Source organism: Ceratotherium simum, chromosome 30, assembly GCF_057802395.1.
Source record: "Ceratotherium simum simum isolate JZ-2026a chromosome 30, ASM5780239v1, whole genome shotgun sequence".
In the NCBI taxonomy this organism is placed as follows: Eukaryota; Metazoa; Chordata; class Mammalia; order Perissodactyla; family Rhinocerotidae; genus Ceratotherium; species Ceratotherium simum.
The window spans coordinates 24,740,874-24,767,316 of NC_141929.1; the positions used below are offsets into that span (position 1 = coordinate 24,740,874).

Below are 26,443 nucleotides of genomic sequence, written 5' to 3' on the forward strand. Positions count from 1 at the left end.
TCATTAACGATATAATCATACCGTATTTCAAATACCTTATACCTTATTTATCTACCTCATTCAAATAGATAAAGCATAAAATGTAAGTTTCTTATCTTAGGGTCATGGGTTATAATTTCTTTAAACTTTCTCTTCCATTGAAGCTAAAGAGGTACATGCTTCCTCTCTGAATGAAGAATTAGTTAATTCATTAAACAGAAGATAAGAAAAAGTATCAGGTGACACATTTAAGGGCATTGGCTTGATTTTTGGAAAGTGAGGTTGTGTCTCATTATTGAGGTGGTTGGAATTCCATAGGATGATATTCATCCATCCATCATTAATCAAATTAGAATATTGGAGAGTAGCCATGGCAGTTAACTAAATTCAAATCTCGTAGCATTGTCAGTGCGGTTAACCAACTATTAATTTGTAACATGGCTATGATTATTTGATATCTGCTTTAGCAATACTTTCATTTTTAATGGAAAAAAATGAGTATTTGAAGGTTTTAGAGCCTGAATATAATCAATTGTCAAAAAGAAAAGTTTGATGTATCAAATCCAGGTCTGTTTCTTCATATTCAAAAGTCAAACACTTTTCCCTTCTTGGCTTGCTTATAAATATTCAGTACCACAGAAACACAAATAAATAATTGGCTATCTCCAATGGGGTCTGTGTAATTTACAAGAGATCAAAAGATTATTACATACCTTCAGAGTCAAACTGTATTGCATTTATTAAGAATGAAAAATCATCACATAGGTCAAGTCAGCAAGTATTCATGGACCAGATTTCTGTGTGTGTGTGTCTGTATGTATATATAACTTTTAAATTTAAAGACTTAAGGATTAAGGATTACATATTAAGTTCTCTGCTATTGGAATTGACCTGGAAAGATTAGAAGATTATTATCTGTTTACACTGATGAAAATATTTGTGAAAATGACAGTATTAAAATGACTTGGGCTTAGCTTATCCAAAAAGATCCCAAAGTCAATTTTTAATAAAAAATAAAGTTCATGGAAGATATGATTCTCCATCTTTAAGATTATCCCTTTTATCATTGTTAAGGACGCCCTCTCAAAAATTGATTTGGTTCTGGCCTTTTGCTGGGTTTTTGATGTTCATCTTTAATATATAGCCAGTCAAACAAGTAATAGCACAAAAATGGGTTGTGGTCTACCCAAGATAAACAAAGAGATAAATCTTTGGTGCATACAGAATTTTTTCTTTTGTATAATTGACTTTATCAATAAAATAAAGCTTTCTTCATCAAGGAAACCTCTTTCGATTATTCCGAGATGGTTTTTATCAAGCTAACCTCCAGCAAATGGTGTTTGGAATAATAATTTATACCTTTTTTAATCAGTTAAGCACTTGCTATTCTTCCTTATTGAGTGATCAGATTCCATAATCACCATGTTGAAAACACCCTAATTAAGAGAAGTTGAAACAGACACACATGCTTTCAAGAAGAAAGTTGAGTTGCACGTTAAAATGAAATACCCTCAATGCTGATGTTATTTTTTCCTTCCCATAGGGAACCACAGTCAGATATCACGAGTGCCCGTTGCTATTAAAGTGCTGGATGTCAATGACAACGCCCCTGAATTCGCATCCGAATATGAGGCATTTTTATGTGAAAATGGAAAACCCGGCCAAGTAAATATCTCCATGTTGCTAATGCTGAATATGTTTGTATACAACAGTCTCATATTTGATTAACCTGCATTCGAGTGTGCACTTGCATCATTTATGATCTGCAAAGTCACAGGCAAGAAACATCCAAATGGGAACAGAGAGGGAGTATTTGTCTTTCTGAGATGTTAATTCTCTTCCTACTTATGACCAAATTGGCTCCTGAAGTGTAACAACCTGTTGTGCTGTCAAGCCAGAGCCAAATAACTATCTTAAAATATCTCCGGATATAGAAGATAGCAGGGGAGGTCTTAGAGTGATGGGGCCAAAATTTTGACCTTCAATTGACAGGAAGCAAGAGAAAAGCTCACGGACAGGGCATGTTTGTTTCATATCAAACACAGGAATAACACGTAATAGTGGAACCCAGGAAGACCAGTTGTAGGAAGTGAATTTGGAAATCTGTAAAACTTAGCTATATTTAGATAAACATAAGATGACCAAGATGTTTTAGACATGCAAGTAAAGCATCAGATAATTGTGTATTAGTGGAACTTTTTTTTTACCTGTCTTATAGCATAGAGATAACGAATTCAGACAGAAAAAGAGAGAGAGAGAGGAATTAAGGGGAAGGAAGGAAGGAAGAGGAAGAGGGAGAAAGGGTAAGGAGGAGGGAGGGAGTTAAAAGCAAAAAGAACAGAAACAAAAACACTTGCTATACTCTGAATGTCAAAATGGAAATAGTCTATGTAAAGTTCTAAAAAACACAAATGTAATAGATTTATTTTAACAAGGTGCCAAAGTACTGTATGTTTAAGAAATTTATCGTTTTTCAACTTCCTAATTTATTTCTGGATGGTGACATTTTAATTTAAATAAACAGCAGCTGACAGCATGACACTGGAGTTGTTAATCCAACTATTCTTGTGCCTCATGTGGGTGTTAGGAATTAAAGTTACTATTTGCCAAGCAGCTTACCTGACAAGAGTCAGATTTTTTCCACCTAAAGAAAGGAATAGCACTGTAGCTCTATATTTTTATTTAATTATTAAAAAAGATCAATGTGTTACCTACCCTCCTATAAAACAGTGGACGTTTTCCTCTACGCACTCTCATATATGTGAAGGATTAGTGTTGTTTCCATCTACCAAAATAAGACACACACACGGAGTAAAGCTAAAATCCTAATAATAAAGCTGATTAATTTCAAACACTTAGACAGCATAAATGTTGTTATAATCAAAACATTCACCTCTAGTGGTGATACACTCTTTTTTTAAAACAATATTCTAACATTAGTTTAAGTGTTTCTTAATTTCGTCATGTAGAGTTGCCTTCTATCAATCATATCTTTTGAGCATTTTCATTTGTGATCTTTTAAGTATGGAGTGTATATAAATATATATATATATATATATATTTGGAAGTAAATATTATTTAGCTAAGTTGGTGGATTGAGTTGGTGGAGAGTTTGATCAAAATATATGCAAGTCAGTTTCAAGGATATGGTTGTGTGGGCCAGACCATTGTTGGGGTAATGTAGCCAATCACATAAAGCCAGATGTTTTTGATTATACAGAATCTGTCAAATGCTTTAGAATTTAAATAAAACTCCATTGTTCATGCAGAACTCATCACACAAGTTCAGAGAGTCAATGGCATTGATATTTCAAAAATTTCTCATTGGCTTCACTCGTGATATTGACGTGCATGCCTTTGGACCTCCAGAAATCTAGAGGTTTACCCTGTGGATTTTGACTGTTTCCAAGATTTTAATGATTCTTCCACAGTTCTTATCCTCAGAAAATAATGCATTGTTTCATCACCATTCCTATGCAAGATCAAAATAAAAAAGTGGATTCTTTGTTTTATGATTTTTGCAAATCAAAATGAATGACTCACTCTGTGAAGAAATGTTTATGTTGTGTGTGTGTCCACTGCACTATCTTATCCTCAAATGAATCTGTGTAGGCATGTTTATTAGAGTTTATTTTTACATGACGAGATCAGATCTTTGGCTATTCAGCATAATTTTTTGGGCATAGGGCTGCCTGGTTTATACACATGCTATTGTTCACACAACTCCTGAATTCCTTGAATCCTTTGTGCTAGTCAGAACTCATGTTTGATTTATTACATCATTCCTAGTTCACTTTTAATGTGTATCTCATAAGTATCTCATTTTTATATTTAACGTTTTCCAAAATTCATATTTGTTATCCACGCTAATGTTTACTTATGTAAGTTCAACATAGATACACTTTCAATCATCTCTTAAAATACCACACACACCACTGACTCTCTTTGAAATTAGAATATTCATTATCAAGTGATCACATACTCATGAAAACAAATGTCAGAAACTGAATTAGCACTAAATGCATAGTTATCTCAATATTTTTCAACAATTAATATCTGCTTTACAACAGCCCCAGAGAAAGGAGTGCAGGTGACTTTGAAGTGTCTGGTTTGCCTGGAAAGTATGGATTTAAGGCTAAACTTGAAGGAGATCAGTTTCCTGAAAGATGGTGCAGCTGAAGATCATTAGCAATAATCAAGGGCAAGCCATTAAAAAAACCCAATCTGTAAAAACTTGGATTGCAAGAGCCTCTGTAAAGAGGTTTTTAAAGCAAAATGAAAACCAATATCAACAAAATGAAAACCAATATCAACATGAACATAGAGAATTCTACCGTGCTTGACTCTTTTCCACTGACTTGGACTTATTTAAACAAAGAATCAAAAAAAGAAAAAAGGAATGAGGCCACTTCCTCTTCTCGGGGCATTTGTGTCCAGCTCATAATACATCTGTGCTAGAATTGGCATAGTTTCACTTTGAAAGCAGAATTGGAAATCATACCTGCTCGAACCACCTTCTCATGATTCTGAAGTGAAAGATGACATTTTCTTGAATTTGTTCCCTTACGAGAGTAACAACCACCCATGACACAGTCTATATTATACAAAATCAACATGAATCCCTTCTGATTAGAATGCTTTTAAATAATCCCTCCATTGCATAATTAAATGTTAATATGGTATTTTCTGATTGCTAGTTACTTCTATTTTTAAAAAGAATTTTCCAATAGAGGTAATTTATCTTAAGTCAAAAGATATAAGATGATATATATCTTTAGTCTCTAATTCAATGATGGTGTGATAGAGTCATCTACAGATTACTCAGCCTTCAATTTAACAGGATGAATAAAAAGATTCTCTTCACTTACTCCTCTCTAATGTCCAAGGCAGAAATGAGAGTGTGGGCTGAGGATTTCAAAATCGGAAAGTAAGATATATGACTGACAGTTCATGTGTCTAATAAGATGGTAGGTTTTGATCAGTCAGTAAATATTTATTGAACACAAACTATGCACCAGGTCTTGGCTACATACTGGGGGTTTAGTGGCAAACAATGTCCTAAACATCAGTCTTTTTCCCTCATAGTGTTTTCTCTCTGGCAAACACGTAATAAAATTGAAATGATAGAATTGCAAGAAAATACCTCAAATCATCTGGGCAGAAAGGAGGCTGAAGAGATGAAGGGAAATGGAGCTATCTTAATGAAAAGACCTGGTAATATAGGACATGTTCCACCAGAAACAGCTATCAAGTGCTGCAAAGGAGTTAGCTGGGGATAAACCAGGTTCTCTCTGAAGAGAATGGTAATCTGGCTGGATGGGAGGGGGAACCGGTAACGGATATGGAGAAACCACTGTCTTCCTTCATTATGCTTGATAACAACACACTCAGACGCAAATATGAAAGAGAAAGAGAACGTCAGTGACCAGTGTTGGCCAGAAGGCCTTCCAGAACTCCATTCCACATCTTATCTCTGAATAGGTTCTTTCGAGGATTTTATTTCAGATGCTAACCTCTTGCTTACCATCCATACAGAATGAGGGTAATTTGTTCCAGATGATTTACTGACGCAGAGACTGAACTGAAAATACTTCTATTTCTGGGTGTGAGTCAACGTCCTCTTGTTTAGTCTCAGAGAATGTTTATTGTTTGAGACTTAGGCAACAGACTCCTTCAGCTCTTTTTCCTTCAGGAAGGAGCTTCCCATATGTTACTATAAATAAATCTAGAGCAGTATAATTTAAGCTTCATCACCATCTATAGAAGTTAAGATGTGCTATTTGGCATTAAGCTAATTATGTCTGGGTTAAAACAATATTTATCTTTACCTCTTTTGATCTCTTCTTTCTCTGACCAATACTAAAGCAATTTAAGCTTGCTTATCGGGGGAATATCACAGGTCAAAAGAAAAAAATAGAATAACCTATATATCCAGATATGTGTCCAGCCAATGCATGGCATGTAATGGATATTCACAAAATTTTGGAATCGTGGTTCTAATTTATTTAATTCAGCAGTGACAAATATTTCAATAATTAGTTTCTCAGACATTACCATGGAAACACCTGTTTTACTCACAGACACACAGGGAACAAGCTAACCTCTTCAAATGAAAAATCGTTCATTTATTTGTTGAACAATATTTATGTGCATCTACAAGATGCTAACTATTGTAATATGACCAGGGGAAACAGTGTGAAAAGGACAAAAAAGTGTTTTCTCTAATGGAACTTAACGAGGAAGACAGATTATTAAAAAAAAAGTAGAATGAATAAATAATAGAATTTAAATTTTGAAAACTGTGTTGAAGAAATATTAATGCAACTTGACAGAGGGGAGCAAAGAAAAAGCAGAGATGTACTTAACATAGTGTTGTCAGAGAAAATTACTTTTTAAATGGGTATCATTTGAGCTGAAACTGAAAAAAAAAATGAAAAAGGGCTAGGCATATAAGAAATAGAAGCAAGAACCTTCTAGCCCACAGGATAAGCTTGTGCAAAGACCTTGAAGGGAGAAAGACCTTGGTTTGTTTGAAGAATTGAAGACATCTTTGGATGAGCATAATAGGTGTAATAAGCAAGTATAATAATAAGAATGTAATAAGCAAAAATGAACTTGGACAAAAGAGTTTATGTTTGTATAAAATCTACACACACACACACACACAAACACACACACGCAATTAAGCAGGACGAGCATTTAGAAGGCTGTAATTGCAATAGATAATGGTAGCTTGGTCTAAGATGGTGGCAGTGGAGATGGAGAGAAGCGATTGACAACGCTGTGGGCTTACATGAATGAAATGATATATACAAACATCTAACAATATAATCAACATCACTGTTCTGGGAGTTTGGTGCTGCAACCACTTTTTACAAATATGGGAGCTGAAGCTGCAATAGAGTGAGGGTCTTACCTAAGGCCATGAAAAGTGGCAGAGATGAGTTTTAAAGTCTGTTCTTGAAGGTGCCCAAATCCCTGCACTTCTACAATGCTTCCCAAGGAGGCGGACTTTGAAATTCCATTGCCTGTGTGACATACTTCTTAGAAACAGGGTAATGAGACTAAGATTCTGATCAAGAGTGGGCATTTTTCAAAAGAAAACAATCAACTCCTGTGACCAATAACACACTTTATCCAAAAGTATTCCAGGAAATCCTAAGTGAAAAAGAAATAAAGCTTAATAAGAAAAGTAAAAATAATTATTCCTTGATAAACACCAACAATGAATGAGTTTGCTACTTTACTTATTTTTTACTTTCTGTCCGTCTTTTTCTAATAAATGTGAAACGATGAAATGAAATTATGGCATTTTATGACACTCATGAAACAATAAACATAAAAGATTTAATTTTAACTTTCCTGCCAGCAGGCATCTTTCAGGATCTATGTGCATACACAAGAGGGAGACAGGATTGATTTTAAAACAGATGAAATTGATGGCCTCGACAAAATGCATAAAATACGATTTTCATTTTATTTTGGTTGGAGTAAGGAGAGGGTAAATTAGGTGGAATAGATAAAACAATATTTGAAGACATCATTTGTAACAAAACATATTTCATGAGAGTCATTAGTAGAAGTATGACTTTTAGAACACAACTTTGACAGAGGGGAAAAAATAAGTGGAAAGATACAGTGGATGACTTTCAAAGTAGAACAATCTAAGCATGATTCACGGCTCTACCATTTACTAGTTTCATGACCTTGGGCCTTAACCTCTGTTAGTCTAAGCTCTCATATTTTAGGAATATCTAGCTCAATATTGAGTTCTCAATAAATAATTGTAATTATTAGTAGCATATATTTTAACTAGAGTCATGGTCTGAAAAGCAAATTATACTTTATTAGTATTTTTTTGTTTTTATTGTTGTTATTGTTATATCTTTGTGAGCTTTGATTAGGAGCAAAACACTATAAAAACTCCCTAAATGGGTTAATATAACAGAGGACATCTATTCCTCTGTATTGGAATAACTCTTCTTTTGATAATTTACAAGTGTTTTATATATTAAGGGTGAAGGAAGGGCTCATAATTCATTCCTCCCCATATGAATTTGTAGATTAATATAATAAGTTTTTTCAAATCCACTGGAATCAATTTATAGCAACACTTAATGTCTAAATATTTTTTGAAGTCATGCTTTCAGTCTCTGTAGGCATTGGCTGAACCTCTTATGTGATTCCAAATTCCACATGTTTTATTCTGGCACCTAACCTGAATCAGGTTGATGACCCTAGAGAAAGTGGTGTAAAAGATTGTTTAAAAATCTTGGGCTGATACAGACTGATATATTCTCTTTGTCTTATTTTCAGCCTACAAGTTACTGAATAAGAACTTAGTATGGAAGTGAGGTGGGCACATGTGTGTGCTTGTTTCCAGTTGTTCTTGGAAGCCATGTTGATGAACATGCCTTTTTGAAGAAAGTAAAATTGACACTAGATAGTAGGAGGTTTTAGGCCTAGGCTTTGTGCTAGTGACATAAACTGAGTAAGATCTGGTACCAAGAGGAGATGACATATTATTAGAAGGGCAGAGAAGCAAATGGAAATAATGCTATAACCACCAAGCTATACAGACACAACACCTTCAAACAGAGGTTGAAGTCTTCCAGGCCTTTACGACTCCAATGGAGTTTTAGAGGAGAGCATTTCCCAAAGTGTGCCTGAGCAACACTTGTAGGGTCAATATATGGTGTGGCGTATGGTATGTGTTTGTGTATGTATGCGTGTGTGTTTTACCTAACAAACACTGAATTAAACAAAGTTAAACATTACCTTCTGTTGGTTTTGTTTAACTGCAAGAATCCCTTGCATTTATAAATACATGTGAATCACCAAAGGGCTATATGGTCTTTGGCATTTACCAAACATAGTTGAGTATAAAATCTTTCGGATTTCCTTCAGAGAAAACTATAGAACTAGTGGTAAATGGAACCCAGTTGGAAAAATCTTGCTCCAGAAGCAATAAACAATAGGATACATTTTCAGCCAAGGAAGTAATGTTTATAATGTTAAGGAAGCCTCAGGAAACATTCCTATGAAGTAATATAGTGAAAGATAGAGAGGAGATAAGAGCAAAAATGAGTTAAGACTTCTAAGCTATGTTAAAAACTGTGGATTTTACTCTACTCATAATGTTTTCAAAGCAGAGCATGAGGTGGAGTGATTTTTAAAAAAATATCGATCACTTCAGAGGTATACAAAATACACACGAGATATGCAGAGACCAGCAAAAGAAGATAAGAGGCAGGAGAAACTGAAAAATCCAAACTTTGTATAAACATATTCTTCGACAGCCCTTGCTTTGCATCATTTTCCCTCAACCTACTTTCAGTGAAGGAAAAGGGAGTGAAAAAGACTGAAACTAACGAAAATGTTGGAATTTCTACAGTGGGTTTATGAAGACACAGGGCTCAAATGTCTACCCAGAGGACTGAGGACTTCACTTAGTGTTTAAGAGAGACATATAAAATCTAATTTACATTCTCCTGTTGTATTTTCTACAGGTCAGACCTCTAAGGTACATGCTCTGAATAGGCACCTAATACTTTTTAAAGACAAAGATATATTTATGCAAAAAAAAAAAAAATGTAACATGGCAAACACTTTGGGTAGGAAAAGAAAAGTCTCAGTAGAGACTGGATTACCACGCAAATTATAAAATATATCTAGGAACTATCCATTAAATGGATATGAAGAGTGCTTATATTCGGACTGTACCATACAATTGAGAAATAATTGAGGATGATTGGATCATTGTGTGGATTTTAATATAATTTCTCAAATTCTTATATTTCTTCCTTTTTCAATTAATCACCATTGTCATAACCTGATTTCTCTTGTATGCATAATTTCTATTTTCAAGGACTCCTCTTTTAGGGAATGGTTCTTAGCCTATTTTGTTTTGTTTCTTTCAGTTCTGGACACCATTGATAATCTAATAAAAGCTATGGACTTTCCCCTCACATATATGCATATATAAATAGTTTCATACAATTATACTTTCAAATTGAGAGGGTTGAGCTGTATGATGCTCATTCATGCATCATCCTTTGCTTCCCCAAGTTGAAAACTACCACTTTAAGAAATAGAAGTTAGTATTTCAGGAAAATTGATATATCACAAATAAATTGGCAATAATAGGCAGAAGAATGAATAGAAAACCAAAAATTCTGCTGTCTTTTCTACGCTGCCTTTGACTTCCTCTCTTCTCATTCACCCCCTTTCTACCACTTTCAAAATCACATCACTACAGACAGATTGGCCAAGAAAAGGAAAATTAAGCTTTACCTGAGAAAGTGACAGTGTGCTGTGATGGCAGATATTGTCCCAGCTACCAGTGCTGAATGTTCCTAGAGAATAGATGTATATTCCAGAAGCCTTGGCAAACATTCCAAAAGTTGCAACCAAATAGTCTTCTCTCACCTTGTCCACATTCAGAATGATTTCCAAATCCTCATTTTGTTGTGCTATCAGTGAGAATCAAAAGGGAAACTTCATACCTATAATGCAAAGTACATGAGCAGCAAGGATGGATGAGTTCATCCTATGCATTCTACAAAATATTGAAGGTCTAAGCCCCAATTTAACTGAAATACACATATAGAAGGTCTGAATGTCAAGAAGATTTTGAGGCAGCCTGACATATTGGGGCAGGAGGATGCAGGAAGTCTATTATCAGATATATCTGAGATCAGATTTGATATATGATGTCTTTGATGCACCAGGGTTCTGATAAGTTTCTTCACACCTACCTCTCAAGGTTACGTAAGAATTAATGATGATGCTAAAATGTACCTGACATAATTTATTTATTCATACATTCATTTATTCATTTAGACAATAATTAAATAGCCACCATGTTCCAGAATGCTGTTCTAATAGCAGTAAGGGGAAAATCCCAACTTTACCTAAGAACAAATCAATGAACTACAGGAACTCATAGGGGATATTCCAACAGATCCATGATAGTTTTATTGTTGTTAACAGATCAGATCATCAGAAATGTATTTGTTTGCTGGCTGCTTGCCTTTTAAAAAGTTATTAATGACACTGATATCCTACTTCTATTAAATATTTTTGAGTTAATTTAAAATAGTCTAAAATAAAGTTCATTGAACTCTGCTAATAAAAACAATCTAACTTAGATTTAGTGTGATTGATAAACTATCAGTAGTTTTTTTTATAAAATAGAGTCAGAATTATGATATAGCCCCAAAATTCTCAATTTTTTTTTTCAGCTTCATGCTTTAGAAAGGATATTTGGTTTCAAATCACTAGTCTCAAGAAATAGAATGGAGTCTGCAACCATAGAAGTCCAAGCATGGCCTGGAAATTCATTTCCTTATTCCAACGTCATAGATGTGTTTTGTTTTTCTGACAGAGATACATATTAGCTTTCAACTTCCCTTGAAATTAATCCACAATAAATTATCAAACATTAAATTTTCAATTGCATCCTAACTTTATTGTTAGAAGGAAAATATTTAAACTAAGTATTATATATATAGTCTTAAAAGTCTATGACCTCTCCAGAAATTTTTATATCATTTCCTTGAAATAGTTGTCCAATTTCTTAAAAATTAGCTGATGTCATAGTAGCTCACAGTGGGAAATGTGTGTAGTTTTCATTTGACATCTACTCGGTATGCCTATAAGATCTGCTTGTGTGGAAGTGCGCTTCCTTGAATAAAGGAAGTGTTCTTTTTCTTCTGTTGCTTAAAGCTAAGTGTATTCAGATGTTATTACATCAATGAAAATTTCGGCCTTTTTAATATGAATATCTTAATGCATTTTAATAGCATAAAGTCCTTCAAGTGATCTCAGGGCATCTACTTTCAGATAAAATGATCAGACATGGCCATCTGCATTAAAATAAAATGAAGTGTCAAAAATGGTTTAAAACAGTATTTTTTTTTCTTTAGTTCTTTCTTTTAATTGACAATTTTCAGAATAAGAAGAAGGTGCTCTATCCAATGTGTTTCATCATAGCCAATTCCTGGGATACTTGGAAGTTGAATTAAAGATTCACCATTTCATCACTTTTTCATCAACAATACAAACTCTCCTAATGAATAATAATGAGGGAACTGTGAACACCCGTCTTTTCAGTTGGCTCAAAACAATGGATCTCAGACTTAAGCATGCATCAGAATCACCTAGAAGACTTTTAAAATGCAGATTTCTAGGCACTATCTTGAGACTTTCTGGTTCAGTAGGCTCAAGAAATTGCATGTCTAACAGAGTTCTTGGCTTAATTAAATGGTGGAAAAAACATTCATTGCAAGTGTAATGTTTAGACCAAACTTCTGAGATGTGGTATGACAAGTAATTTTACTCCTTTACTTCAAGTAAGCTAAATTATTGCATCTTTTGTTTTGGTCGTGGTGGCTTAACTAATCAAATAACTCATGTAGATGCACTCGCTAGCATGTGTGAATCTCTTTCATGCAGATTACTTAGAATTATTAGGAATGTGTTACTTATAGGAGCACTATCTATTAAATATACTATAAGAATGCACTTGCTTATGAAGGATTTCCACCCCAGAATATCAAGAAATCTCTCCTCATTTGCCCTGCTCCTTCACATGTACTCACACATTTCAGGAGGTACTTCTTCAACATGTGCACTTAGGAGTAGAAGTCTTTTTGAAACAAAATTGGCTCAAGGGAGAAGGGGATGCTACATCTGCTCACAAGTAACTTTTTTTTCCCTCTCTCTTCCTTATAACTGCCGAAAAGAAGGCTCTTGTCCAATTCCTCTGTTATATCTTTATACATGTAGGCTGTCCACAAACAGTTACCTGTGTATCACATCTTCTTCCCTTGTACTTTCATTCTTTCCTTTTTATAAAACTGGAAATACAGGATGTCTATCTGCACTTCAATATCAAAACACCAAATATGCTAGGTATTTAGGTATAGTAGATATAATTGCATTCTCATCTACTCTGATAAGGTTGGGGCCATGTTTGGGCAACATCAAAGTCATTACACTTATCAAGGTGCTATGGTGTGAATAAATGGTAGTGACTCTAATTTAAAAAACAAAAATGATGATGATAACTAACATTCATTGAACATATACTAGGAACCAGACACTGTATTAAGAGATTGACATGAATTTACATCAATAATCAAAACAACGCTAAGAGAAAGGTAATCTTTTTATTTGAAACCTAGGAAACTGAGTTTCAGAAAGAGTTAAGGAACTCCCTTAATGTCACACAAGGAGTAAAGGGTAAAACCATGACCTATATCAAGGTAGCTTTATTTCAGAGTCCATCACCTTAATGACACCTCACTGTCTTAACCATGAGTTATATTTTGTGTTGTTTTTTTTTTTTGTTATTTTGTTACTCAAGGTAAGTATAATTATAAGACATTTCACAAGGTCCTTAACAAAAGTAAAACACCTACAAAGTAAAAATATGTTCCATTTTAAAAATGGAGAAATAGAAGTTGAATGAAGTTATTTCATCTATGCCTCAAATAGCCTTAATGCACTGCTTCTCATATAGCATGTGCTTGATATAGTGGAAAACTCTATGACTGCTAAATTGTTCTGAAATTGTGGTTCTCACACTTGTTTAGGTAAGGTTACAAGGCAATGATGTCATTTTCTCAAAAAGAAGTGATCCATTTTTTTCTCTTTAATGAAATTGGCAAAGTTGAATGGAAAGCAGTTGTTCAAGCAGACATAATATATTAGGCATCATCATTACATTCTCTAAATTTCATAAACCTGAGAGCATTTCCCTGTTAATTTTTTTATGGTAAATTTGATATTGCCCTGTCATGCTTCATAGGCTTTTTTTTCCTAGAAATTATGTTGTAGATATTTATAATAGAAGTATACGCTATAATTTTTTCTACATTAGCTGTTGCCCTGTGTTTCGTATTGAAATGATTAATATTACAGAATCATAAATATGAATTATTAAGCTAATTCTCTGACATCCCAAGAAACAACTTAGTACTAAGTTAATGCAGCTTGCAAATGAAATAAGCACATTCAACCGGCACCGATTCCAAGAATGTGTATCTATCCAAACAGTTCTCTGCACAATGGTAATTCTTCTAATCCCTATAATTTATTCATCTCAGGATACACTCCAAAGCATTGTTTGCATGTGTTATCCACTAGCTTTAAAAACAGTATTTATTATTGGGAGGGAACAGATGCAACTCTTCAGAAAGGTTTGCTGCAGTAATATTTGTGCTGAGGAACATTCCATTTGGCAAACCCTTGTAACCTGATGAGTAAAAGGAAAGAGGAGTTGTGAGGATTCAAGATTTAAGTTCTTTACTTCCAAGATCCTCCCAAGAGCCACACTACAATCACTGTAACAATTCCAAATCTCATTCTAGATGCTTGTATATACTCAAACTGGAAAGAAACCTGTAATTGCCCAGTGGAATTTTCAAATACCCTTAAATTTGCTATTTCAAGCCACAGACACCAAATAACCTTAATTTTCCTCAACTTATCAAAGTTGAGGTTTTAAAGTAATGAATGTTTCTCCTTATTCTTGGCACAAACCATCTGTGATGATTTAGAAAACTGAAAAATCTTTCTTGGACCAAAAAGGATGTCACTCAGCTTTTAAAGGCAGCTTAAGCCCTCTGATGTCATCAGAAATGCTGACGTCAAGTTTTATGTTACAGGTCATTCAAACAGTGAGTGCCATGGACAAAGATGATCCCAAAAACGGACATTATTTCTTATACAGTCTTCTTCCAGAAATGGTCAACAATCCGAATTTTACCATCAAGAAAAATGAAGGTAAATATATTAACATGGTGAAACAGGGTAGAATATAAATTGGAAAATAGGATGTGATTTCATAATATGACTGACTATATCAATAAAATAATTTTTGTTCATCTATGAGCAGTTGAAACCCAGCTTATCAGCATAATGGCATGGTAATTACATCACTTCCTTTTTCCAATGTTGAAACAATAGATAAGAAAATTGTTAATGTGAAAGGTAATTTTATCCCAGGGAATACCTCAATCACCTTACTTTAAAAAATGAACAGTAAGATTTAACCCCTGTGAAAGTTCCAGGAATTTTGAGATACTGAGATTATCTGTTAGAGGAGGAGCTGGCATATACTTCACAGTTGTTAAGTTTTAATTGAATGTTTACCAAGTCTTTAGGGAAAGTCTATTCTAATTTTGCCTGATTTGTGGGTACACATTAGAGGTATTTGTTTTAAGCCTGTACCAACTTTGACAATAGCAATTAGATCAGAAAATCCTTCTTGAAGGGCACTCCTTATCAGTATTATTTTGGAGCTAATATGAACTGATTTTACTGTTAAGTCTTTCAATCACAGAGAACATTTAATCCATTTCATTATTTCTTGAGAACCAAGCTTGGATTAACCATTTCTCTTAACTATTGTCTATTACATATGAAGGTCGTAGATCATTAAAAAAAAAAAGTCAATCTCATCTGTACATTTTTGTTTCCTAAGCTGCTGTATATTTAACAAGGATTTTCAACTGTTTATTTTAGCTCAGATGTATTTAAGTCTTAGTTTCAGCTGTTTTAGAATGATTAGCAAAATAAATGTACTGTCTCAGGCTGACTTCTGGCTTTACTATAGGCATTTGCTTAGATTTCTGAATGGTCTACAGAAAAGCTATTCCCAGTTACAAGAGTAGAAGTTGGTTCATGACATTTGTTGGATTATTTTCTATGTTCTGTTTCAAAGAGTTAGTGAATTTTCATAAAACTTCCTTTATGAAATAAAATAAAATTTTATGGCTCTTGTTAAATATATTACAGCCTTACCTTTTAACATAATGCTACTCAGTTCTTTGGGAATGCTTTGAATAAATGAAGAGGCATCACAGAAAAGAAAGTGAGAAAGTCGTTATATAGATATTACTCATTTAGTTGGCTTCCACTTTTATAAACACTAAGGAAACGAAATCCTGTTCTTTCTCCTCAGTAATGGAGTACTCATTTGTTAGCCTCCTCTAATTAGGAACTCTGATCCAAATACATTGTCTTTGTTTTTCAGTTAGCACTGCCAAGATTTCTTTTTATGGAAGTCATGTGAATACGTCTTATATTTCATAAGATGAAAACCTCCTCAGAAATCCCAAACTGAGTTGAAAGTCTGTGCCTAAGTGTGGTTCTTGCCTACTTTGATTGTGAGCTAATAGGTATTGGTCATTATTTTTCATATAAAATGCCCAACATTTAAAAATTCTCTGTGAAGAAATGGTTTCCCAACTCCACTGTTCGGAGCTCCTTGGCATCTTCTGTGCGTTCCGCAATTTCAAGATACACCTGTTGTTATAGGGGTAGCCTGTCGAAGGCACTACATGGACATGTGCTGGATGAATGAGAGGTTATTGGGCGCCAGTGAAAGTGTAGTTTTGTACTGTATTTATTATGCTCTAAACCTTTTGAAGAGGAGATTTTAGTTCTACAGTGAAGGAATTTCATGTGTTTTCTCTAATTTTTGGAGGTAGTAGAAAGTAAAAGTTTGTACACTTAGGAAACCTCTTTTGCCCTACATTTCACACATTGCAATAAACCCTGTAATAGAATATTTCAAGACATGTAGATTATCTGTTTTACTTTGAAGCTAGAAAATGGAAGTTACAGTTTTGTGCGTGTGTGTGAAATAATCGAGAAAAATATGCCAGATATTGCAAAATGAGTTGACACAGAAAAAGCACTCTCTGTACCATAATTTTTTTTTAAATTATATGTTTATTTATTTTGCAAAGAGTGATCATATAATTTATTGTTCCAACTGGGATATTTTTTAAAGTGAAAGGAATTGATATTTATATTTATGCCTGGAAAGCCCATAAATCAGGACTGTTTTATGGAAACTAGGACATATGTTCACTGTGATTTTGGATTTAGGATCCAAATGTTCAACATCTCCATAGAATAAATCATGAACTCTTAGAGTTTTGAATTGATATGTCAAGTTTATACTCTATCTCCCTTTTCCTAGATCAGAAATTCATGAGTTTTGCTCCATAGACCACTACTTTTTTGACATCTGGATAAGTTACTGTGAAAATGGAAAAAAGAATTTGTCTCTTCTTAACATGTAGAAACAAAGTAATGGAAAGAAGCTGTCAGATTTAAAATGTTGGAAATATATAGACAAGTAGGTAGACAGATAAATATCTTGTGAGCCTGTTACCCGTTTCCTGTTAATGGTGAAAGAACACAAAAAGACCAAAAAAAATCTAAGTACTAGACATTATTTATTTTAAAACTATGATATATTTATGTTTGAAACATGGAGAGAATCAAATGGTATAATCATATTTAGAATTGTTTTTTCTTCTTAAGATGGACTTTAAAATGGTCAATAGCTGATGTTTCCCCACTGACATCACCATGATTTACAACCTACATCTCGCCCACCAGAGGAAGGTTAAGATTTTGAGAGAGCCAATATATCCAAATCCATAATTGATGGGTAGATGATCCCCCTATTTAATTAGAACTTTATAGGAGATAGTTTCAGTATTTGGCATTTTCTAAGGAACTTGCAGTCGTGTCTTTCAACTTGAAGTTACTGTGATCTTTCTCCTCTCTCATAAATTGGTCCTTCTGTAATTTTCAGCTGACTAATTCATAATCAAAGACAAAATGAGATAGAAATTAGCTGTCTCTTGTCTTCTGCACAGTTGAGTGATTTCACAAATAATTCTCTTTCTGAATATAGAGAGTCATATTTCTTCCAGAATAGGAAAGCAGCTTTCAACACAAAAAAAGGTAAAAGCCAAGGTAAAAAATGTGATGAGTCATTTATATCACATAGACACACTGAACAATCATAGCACCTTGAATTTTCTAAATTATATGGCCCAGACAGTGGTTCCCAATCTTCCAGTTGGGTGAATTTATAAACAAAAGGAGTTTTGCTGACCCCATTTTATTATTGCCTTCCATTCTAACCATGAAAATGGAAGATACTCAACAATTACATATAACAAGACAAGGAAGATAAATGGACCTTTTAGAGATACAGAAATATCTTCCTTACAGAAAACTTAAGGTCTACAGAAACCTGATCTTCTCCAGCCTGCACTTTGTAGTTAAAAGATTTGATTGGAATTGCCAGAAAGCAGTCTGGTGAAATGGGAGTCTTCATGTTTTAAACTGAAATAATTGGATCTTGAGTATAGAGAAATGAGGAATAACATAAAGCTCTGCTCCCTAGGGAGGGCCTGGGGGAAGGAAAGTAGTAGACAGTGAACTTGACCTTAATCATAGCTTTGTTAGACTTAAGAGAAGACAGGAGGGGAGCCAGAGTACCTGATGACACTAATTTTTTTTTCTTCTTCCTGATATCTCCTTTTTGGCCAAAATCCATGGATGAGAACCTCACTCCAAAGGCATAATTGTGCAAAATAATTTGGATGATGTAGATGGTGACTAGCACCCTGGAATACATGCGCCTTGGATTATGTCAATGTTCATAACATGATTACCTGTTTAGAATATAATTCAGGCTTTGTTTTGTGCAGTTTCCATCTCAACTGATTGACCAACTTCATGCAGTACATGTTTTATGTCTTTGTATCCCCTAGAAGCGTCCCTTGTAGGAACACTGACCACAGGCAGATTGTTTTAAGCCTTAGTTTCCTCATCTGTAATACCAGGATAACAATACCTATCTGACTCATAGGTGTTCTGTGATGGATATGTGTAAACTAGGGCTAGACAGCTCTTAGCAAAATGTCTGGCCCATAGAAAAACTCTCATCAGTAAATGGGACAAGATCCTCGCTATGTGAATCCACCAATTCCTAAGTCCTCATGCTATGTTCCATCTCTTCTGGCTCATCATTCTCAACCAGATCTCTTTGCAGCTTTAACTCTTTGATTTTTGAATGTTGTACAGTAATTCTGAAAGTGGCCGCATTGGTAGTTGTGAAAACCCCTATCCTCGCTAGAAGCATTGCAAAAAATCTGCTTAGCAATGTGTTGCAGTCTAAAGGGTATTCGAATAGAAAGATAAAAGGAAAAACAAAAAAGGAGGAAGAGAAGGTGGAGAAAGAATGAAAATATTTACCAGCCATGGAAATAGCTATAGGATTCCTGGATCTGGTTTTGCATATGAAGGGTTTTTTTCTTCTTCTTTTGACAAAATGAAACACAGCTTTCGCCACACAATGGCTAAACCCAACTTCCAACTTGTTAGGATTACTTTCCATTCTAGCATATCAAGTTGTTTTAAATCACCCACAACCTCCCAACACACACACTCTGTGGGAATCATTTTGCATAGGCTGGAAAATTAAAGGCAATCATTCTTTTAAATAATGTCAACTTATCTCAGATTCCTCTTGTCACAAAACTACAATTTGCTGCCTGAAAGGGGAAGTGGAGTTCCCTGATCCCAAGCCAGCCAGAGCTGACCCTCTGTCTTCCATCTTCTCTCAGGCTGAATCCTCATGCATGCCTCTCCCATACTGAATATGGTGCTGAGGCAGAGTCCCTCTCTTGTCTGCCTTAAACCAGCTGTGTCCCATCTGGGCTAAATTGGACCTGAAAGGTCTTCCTGATGATCCACACAGCAAAGAGGGCCACCTTGGTAAGCTGATTTTCCTCTTTCTAGCCACCTCGGGCCTCCTTAAGTTCTTCCATTACACCAAGCTGCTTTAAAGCAACACAGGACTTGCTGAAATAGCATCTCGTTCCTCAAGTAGGCTTTACAAAAGCCTCCATCCCTCAGCTATAGCAGATCCATTATTATTGGGTTTCCCAGGCAATTATACCTAATCAACAAGTGAAAACTGTGTGCTTGTATGAGTGTGATAATCAGTACCTACATATGTATGTTTCTAATATGGTGACCTTATCTACTCTGCTCACATAGGCGTCTTTTCCACAGCATCACACACAGCACCAAACATTGACTATTTCAGCAAGTCCTGTGTTAGCTTTAAAGCAGCTTGGTGTAATGGAAGAACTTAAGGAGGCCCGAGGTGGCTAGAAAGAGGAAAATCAGCTTACCAAGGTGGCCCTCTTTGCTGTGTGGATCATCAGGAAGACCTTTCAGGTCCATACAGGGTGTCAGCTCTTATCCAGATGAAGCATGGCACTTTTCCTCAATGTTGAATCATAAAATGTAGTGCTCAATTTGCATAAAATAGGAGATCCAACTGGGATCCCGAATATGCAAAGTAGCATTATGCATACATGATCCAAAAGGCTTCTGCTCCAGTAATTCATAATTTATTGTTTATGCTTCCAGCAATGTTCTGTTGATAAAAAGCCATTTATGTTTCATTTTGTCGTCTAAACTGTAATTAAGGACGATGTACAAGCTAAGAAAAATAGATAACAGATCTGTACTTCTACTTTCCAAGTGCCTATGACTGTACAGTTTGGTACAGAAAACTAAATTGTTTTTGCTTAGTTTTTGTAAAACTCTTGTTATTTTGTATACTCTCCATATCTTTTTATTTTTTTCTTTTTTAAATCGTAGTACGAGTACTTTCAGAAGTTAAGAATTTCCTTTTGCAAATGTTGAAAATCCTAAAATTGTTGCTCTATTCAGACATACCACAGCCCTTAGTATCTATTTTTCAGTGTATATTATGGGAGATAATTTAATTCTGAGATTACTGACTACCAGAGATATAATTTAGATACATGGCATAGACTTATAGGTCTAGTTGTCCATATGCTATACAAAGTTATGCATTGATTCAGAGCTTCTCTGTCAATTTGCCAGCAATCATTTCTGGTCCTTCCAGAGCATTCTAATTCTGAAGATTTTTGAAAGAGAAAAACCAAGAGATAAATTGGTACATGCTTAGCTATCTTAAAGTGATCTTAGTTATCTTAAAGATGTCTTAAGGCATAGAACCTTTACTTTGAGAATTTTGCTTTCTGATACTTTTGCTTCAAAATAAAAATAGAAAAACAAAGGAATCAATTGAACATCAGGAGGAGTATGAAGAATTACTCAGAGAAATGTTTTTTATTTATCAAATCTTGTTTGGACCACTTTGTTGTTTGCGCCATTAAAAAATATTATTATTTACTGATTTATCATCTATTTAAAAGCTTAAAAATAGGTCTTGGGATTTTCTGGGTGCCAAATAAACATGACTGTCCTTCGCTAAGCGTAAGCAAATATTAAAATTGAATGTGGAAACAAAATGAGCTGTCAGTCTATGCAAATTCTCCTTTTCTAAAAAAGTACTAAATGTAGTTGACAATCATTTCATCTCCTTTCAGCACAGAAGTTTGCATTTTGAATTAATCTGAGCACTTTATAGGCACAACATTAGACATACGTGACATTCCATCTAGGGATGTGACCTGAATAACATGTATCATGTATTTTGGATCCCACAGTTTATTAAAGTGGTAGAGAAGGCAGAGAAACAATGTGGAAACAGTAAAGGGGGCACTCGCATAGATAAACACTTAAAAAGTTGACTTGGAATGAATTAGAATGAATGATAAAAGAGAGGCCCTGTGGAATACGGAACAGCACAGGCTTCTTAGTTAAGAATATTTAGTTTTGAATCCTAACTTGTCTTATTATGATCTGTGAGAATTTGCACAAATAACTGAATAATCTTGAACCTTTATCTGTAAAATGGAGGTAATAATTACCCCTATGTTGTTTTGAATAAGAAAATATTAATTCAAGTAAAAAAATAAAAATGTGCTAAGTTCAGTGTCTGGTAAGTTGAAGGTACTCAATAAATATTAGTTTTCTTCCCTTCTTGTTCTCCTTCTCCAACAATTTTATGAGCTCCCCGAATCTCTCTCATCCACTCAATGCAACAAACAAAAATATTAATAAGGAACCTAAAATAAGGTATTTGGGTGTTCACTAATGATATGCTATTCAACTGCCCCTTACCTGAGGGGCCAATGATTGAACATGTTTATAAATATCAGCCATAAGTAAAGCAGAGAGAAAGGAGAAATGGAAAAGAGGAGTATTTTAGTAACTTAAGTTGTTCTTTGAATATAACCCTTATTACCATAGCATAATCAATAGATAAAAATCAAGAGTACCTAAAAATTGTAGCTTTTCATTGGTCTCAGCTTTCTGTCTCTAGATCGAATTGCGCATAGCTCTCTGTATGTTGGCAAATGGGATATTTGAGAGTTGATAGAATGACAGTATTTTTGAGCCAGGAGCACCTTAGTAAATTGCCAGATTATGAAGATCTTAGATGCTAAACATAGAACTTCAAAAAGCAATGACAGTGTACTTTTAAAAAGACAGTGATGGTGGATGTCTATCTACCCAACTGTATGTCCCATCACTCTCTCCCTCCTGTCTTGTTCTCATCTTATACATCCCTTATACATCCTTTAGGATGAACATGCAAAACCAATGATGCTTTTTAAATCCACTCCTCCTGCCCTTTTTCTGGAATATACAGCCTCTGTTCCCTCCATTTTCTATCTAGCTAATTTCCAATCATTTATAATAACTCAGGTTCCCCTCATCTGTGTGCAGAGCAAGGGAGTGCTTAGTAGTTTCTGCAAAGTTTGTTTTCTTTGCTTTTCTCTACAGGACAGGGTGGTAACTGCTAAGGCAGACACATGAGTCAGGGAGTGTCTCCTCCACTGTCCTCTGAGTTTATTAATAACAGATCATATCTTTATTCACTCGCTCATTCATCCAACACATATTTATTTAGTGCCTGCCATGTGCCAGGCACTACCCTGGGAATTGGGAATGAAGCAGTGAATAAAATAGACACTGTTTTTGTCCTCCTGTGCAGTATATTTTTGTTCTCCTCAGGACTCAGTCTTATGCCAATTTGAATTCTCAGAGAAGAAAGCTATAATTTAACGTGGATTTTTGTCATATAGTGGAGAAATTCACAGGCTAGCCTGCAAAATACTATGATTTGGGGAGGAATGATCACACATTCTCATTTTTCTACTGTCATAGACAAAGTTCCCTCTTAGACCTTACCAGACTTGTGACACTCGCCCCACATAAAGAAGAGCTAGCTTTTCACGCATTCCATCACTCCCGTCTTTACAAAGCTTTTGGCTGATCAGAGTGGATGATATACATCTGTAATCACGGACAACTAATTCTCCCTGTGAGTTTCAGGTCAGTGTCCTTATTATGCTTGAGCTCAGACAAATTATGTTGAACCATACTATTCAATGTGGTCCTGGTTGCAGAATCAAATCACGTTGGTGAGCTCTTTCCAAATTCACGGTGATCCATAGACCTCACTGTGATTTGTACTGTAGCACTGCCAGTGAGCTGGGGCTGATGAATCTTTTTATGCAGGTTTATTAAAATCCATTATAGTTTTGATCTAAGTCTTATTATATATATAGTTCATGCTTTTTCCAGTTCCTATGTGTAGTTGCTTTAGACATCTGTCAGTTAACAGGTTTTAGCTAATTTTCAATGTATTATGTTTACTGAGGGCCCCTGGCAACTAGAGGATGGTATTGTGCTGATTTCTGCGCGTGACATTAGGTTTATTTTCTATCTGTTGCCTGTTCTGTCTGTTTCCTAAGGTGCCACCAGAATGAATGTGCTGATGCCCTTTGTAGAGGAAGACAGTAATTGTTGTCCTTGGACTGTTCTGAGTTACTCATTGCCTTGACTTTCATCCTAGTAGATTGCCTACTAGAATTTCCTCTCTTTATTGCTTGAGTATATTATTCTCAGCCTTTTGAAGGCTGTTTATCTTAGGGAGATGTGAAACAAAGGTGATACTGTACCTTGTATGCTGAGCACAATCATCCTTCTCTGAGTTTCATGCTTTCACTTGGCCAGAGAGTCATGGCTAGTTTTGTCAAGGTCACGCTGTGATTCGCTTCTCCCTAGTCTTCAGTTTCCTCTTGTACAAAATGAATAGGTTAGTGCGAAGAATTTATCTATTCTAACATACTGATTGTGCAAGCATGTGATATTAAGAGAAATATCACTAATTTTGAAATCAGACAAGTCCCGCATCCACCAATTAATGAAGATGTGATGTTGGTCAAGGCTTTCGACTTTCTGTAACAGACTGTCTTTGACAATGTTAAAACAAATTTTCTGTGATGAACAAATAAAGGAAAGTATGATAAATGCCAAGGGCAGTGCCTGAAACTTATGTGATACTCTATGTATTTTGCCTTCTATATCAACCTTCACAAGAAATATTGCATATGGAAGTGATCTTTATATAGAAATTATTATACCAAATCTCATCCATATTAAAATACTGGATAGTATTATTAAAAGATATGCTTCTACAGTATCATAGGTTCTTTTTCTCAGTTTGGTTGAGCAGAATTCTGTACATATTAAAGGATTAAATTATTCCAATACATCAAAAGAACTCAATAAACTTATGACACACAGTTCCAATAGTTCAGAATTTGGTAGCCTTGCTTATCTTCTAAGGCTAGAGACCTTGAAGGTCCAGGAAATACAAGAATTTTATGAAGAGATTTAATTATTCGATTCAGTTTTGATTTATCAGGAAGATCTCTCACAAAAGTAAAGCTTGAATAAAGTTTTGCAGAAATAAGAACACGGTTATGTATAGAGGTATCTGTCACAGTTAAGGGAGAATGGTCAAATATATAAGTAATTTACTTAAAGGAGAAATAGGGAATGGCCAAAAATGTTTTTAAAAGACAAATGCAATGAAACATTTTGTGGAGATCCATAAAATCTATGATCATAAACCTTTCCTTGATTCCCAAAGGGAAATTAATGTGGTGGTTCTTAGTATTTTCAGTATATCTGCATCCATTCTTGATGTTTTTAATAGGATAACAAATGTGTCCCACATCTTTAGAAGGTTTTTACACATATACACGTATGCAAAGAGAGAGTTTACTAAGGGGGTTGGGAAGTTAATTGATATAAACATATATTATGTATGTCAGTAATATATATAAGAAAAAATTTTCTCAGTGCATGGTTTCAAATCTTAAAAATAAAAAAACTTTTGCCATGTTCTGAAACATATTGTGAGTTGACATGAAACTTGCCTTTGTTATAAATGTTGGTAGGCTGAAGTTCAACAAAGAAATTTTCAGAATGGTTAAGAGAGAGTTATCTAAAATTCATTATCTTTTTTCCCCCAAAGTAATAAAACTAAAATGCATGCAGGTGATTATATAATTGTATATTAGGTTACATATCAAAAAATATATAATTATGTTTTGATTGGGTAGGGGAGAAACAAGAAGAAATCTATGCCCTATATTAATTCTGTTCTAACTTTTCTGTCTTTCTAACGTAAGTATGTATTCCAAAATGGATATTTAATTTTGCAAGAACTTTTTTTTCAAGGAATAATCTATCTAACACTACACACCACAGAAATATAATTGCTTATAAAATAACTTTTATTGAGAAATATAAAAAAACATAATTGTAAAGATTAGAAAGTATGCTGCTTATGTCTTTGTTTAGGATTCTGTTTAGAAGTCCTTTGGTTATTTTAAGACAAATCTATGCTCTATTACTCTGAATGGGTTATACATCAAATTGCAAGAAAAATAATAGCTAAAATTTATTGAGCATTTAATATTTCCAGATAATTTACGTTATACCTATCTAACCATCTATCACTATATATAAATATTTAGGGTGAATATTATTACTGCCATTTTACAGATGAGGAAATTGAAGCTCACATATGTTAATTGACTCGCCAGGCATAGAATACTGCTGCCAACCTGCTAAAGTTGCGTTCTCACCAGAAGGACATACTGCCTTTAAAGTCTAGCATTTTACTTCTACAACATTTGTTCAGTAAAACCGTTGATATTTTATTTATAGTTCTCAAACACTTGTGCTTCCTTTTTTCAAACTCTAGAAGGTGAGAAACCATCAGCTAAGAGTTTCAGAGAAGATCATCACAGTATTAGTTGGGTAAAAACCTGGCAACATCAAAAAAGAGGACAGAAACAGTCAAATGATCTATTGCAGGTGTTGCAGAACTAGAACATGGTGTAATTATTATGCCTACTAAGTGAGCATCTACTACATGGCAAGCATGATTTTAGACTGTATCTGTCTGATGTTCTCCATGATCTTTACAATTCATTACAATGATACTTAATTATTAAGAAATATATAAAGCATTAGTTTCCTAGGCTGATGAAGACAACAATGACTCCTGTATTGGGCTAATAGACTTGATTCAGTCTTGCACAACTTTCCACTCTAAATTCAATGAAGATATAGAAAGATATAGATATAGAAAATGATACAGAAGATATAAAAAAATGGAAGCCACAAAACCAAGACTGACAGTCAACATCTTGTCAAAATCTGGAAAGACTGTCAATTAATTGAAAAGCTGAAATGTCCAGATTAAAAACTACTAGCAACAGCATTACCAACAATGGTGCACCAAAGAATCTGTCAGAAATGGAGGAAATCTACTTGCCAGAAAGTTGGAAGGCCCTGTAGTGGCCCTTTGGTGAAGAAACAAAATGTACAC

The 26,443-nt window shown here is 34.6% G+C and overlaps 1 protein-coding gene across 1 annotated transcript in view; it reads left to right on the forward strand.

Annotated features, from left to right (window-relative positions):
- Nucleotides 1-26,443, forward strand: part of CDH8 (cadherin 8) — a 335,632-nt gene that overhangs the window by 268,131 nt on the left and 41,058 nt on the right. Inside the window, exons 9-10 of the mRNA XM_004431676.3 lie at nucleotides 1,523-1,644; nucleotides 14,652-14,769. Of these exons, the coding sequence (XP_004431733.1) occupies nucleotides 1,523-1,644; nucleotides 14,652-14,769 (240 nt within the window). The remainder of the gene's footprint in view (nucleotides 1-1,522; nucleotides 1,645-14,651; nucleotides 14,770-26,443) is intronic.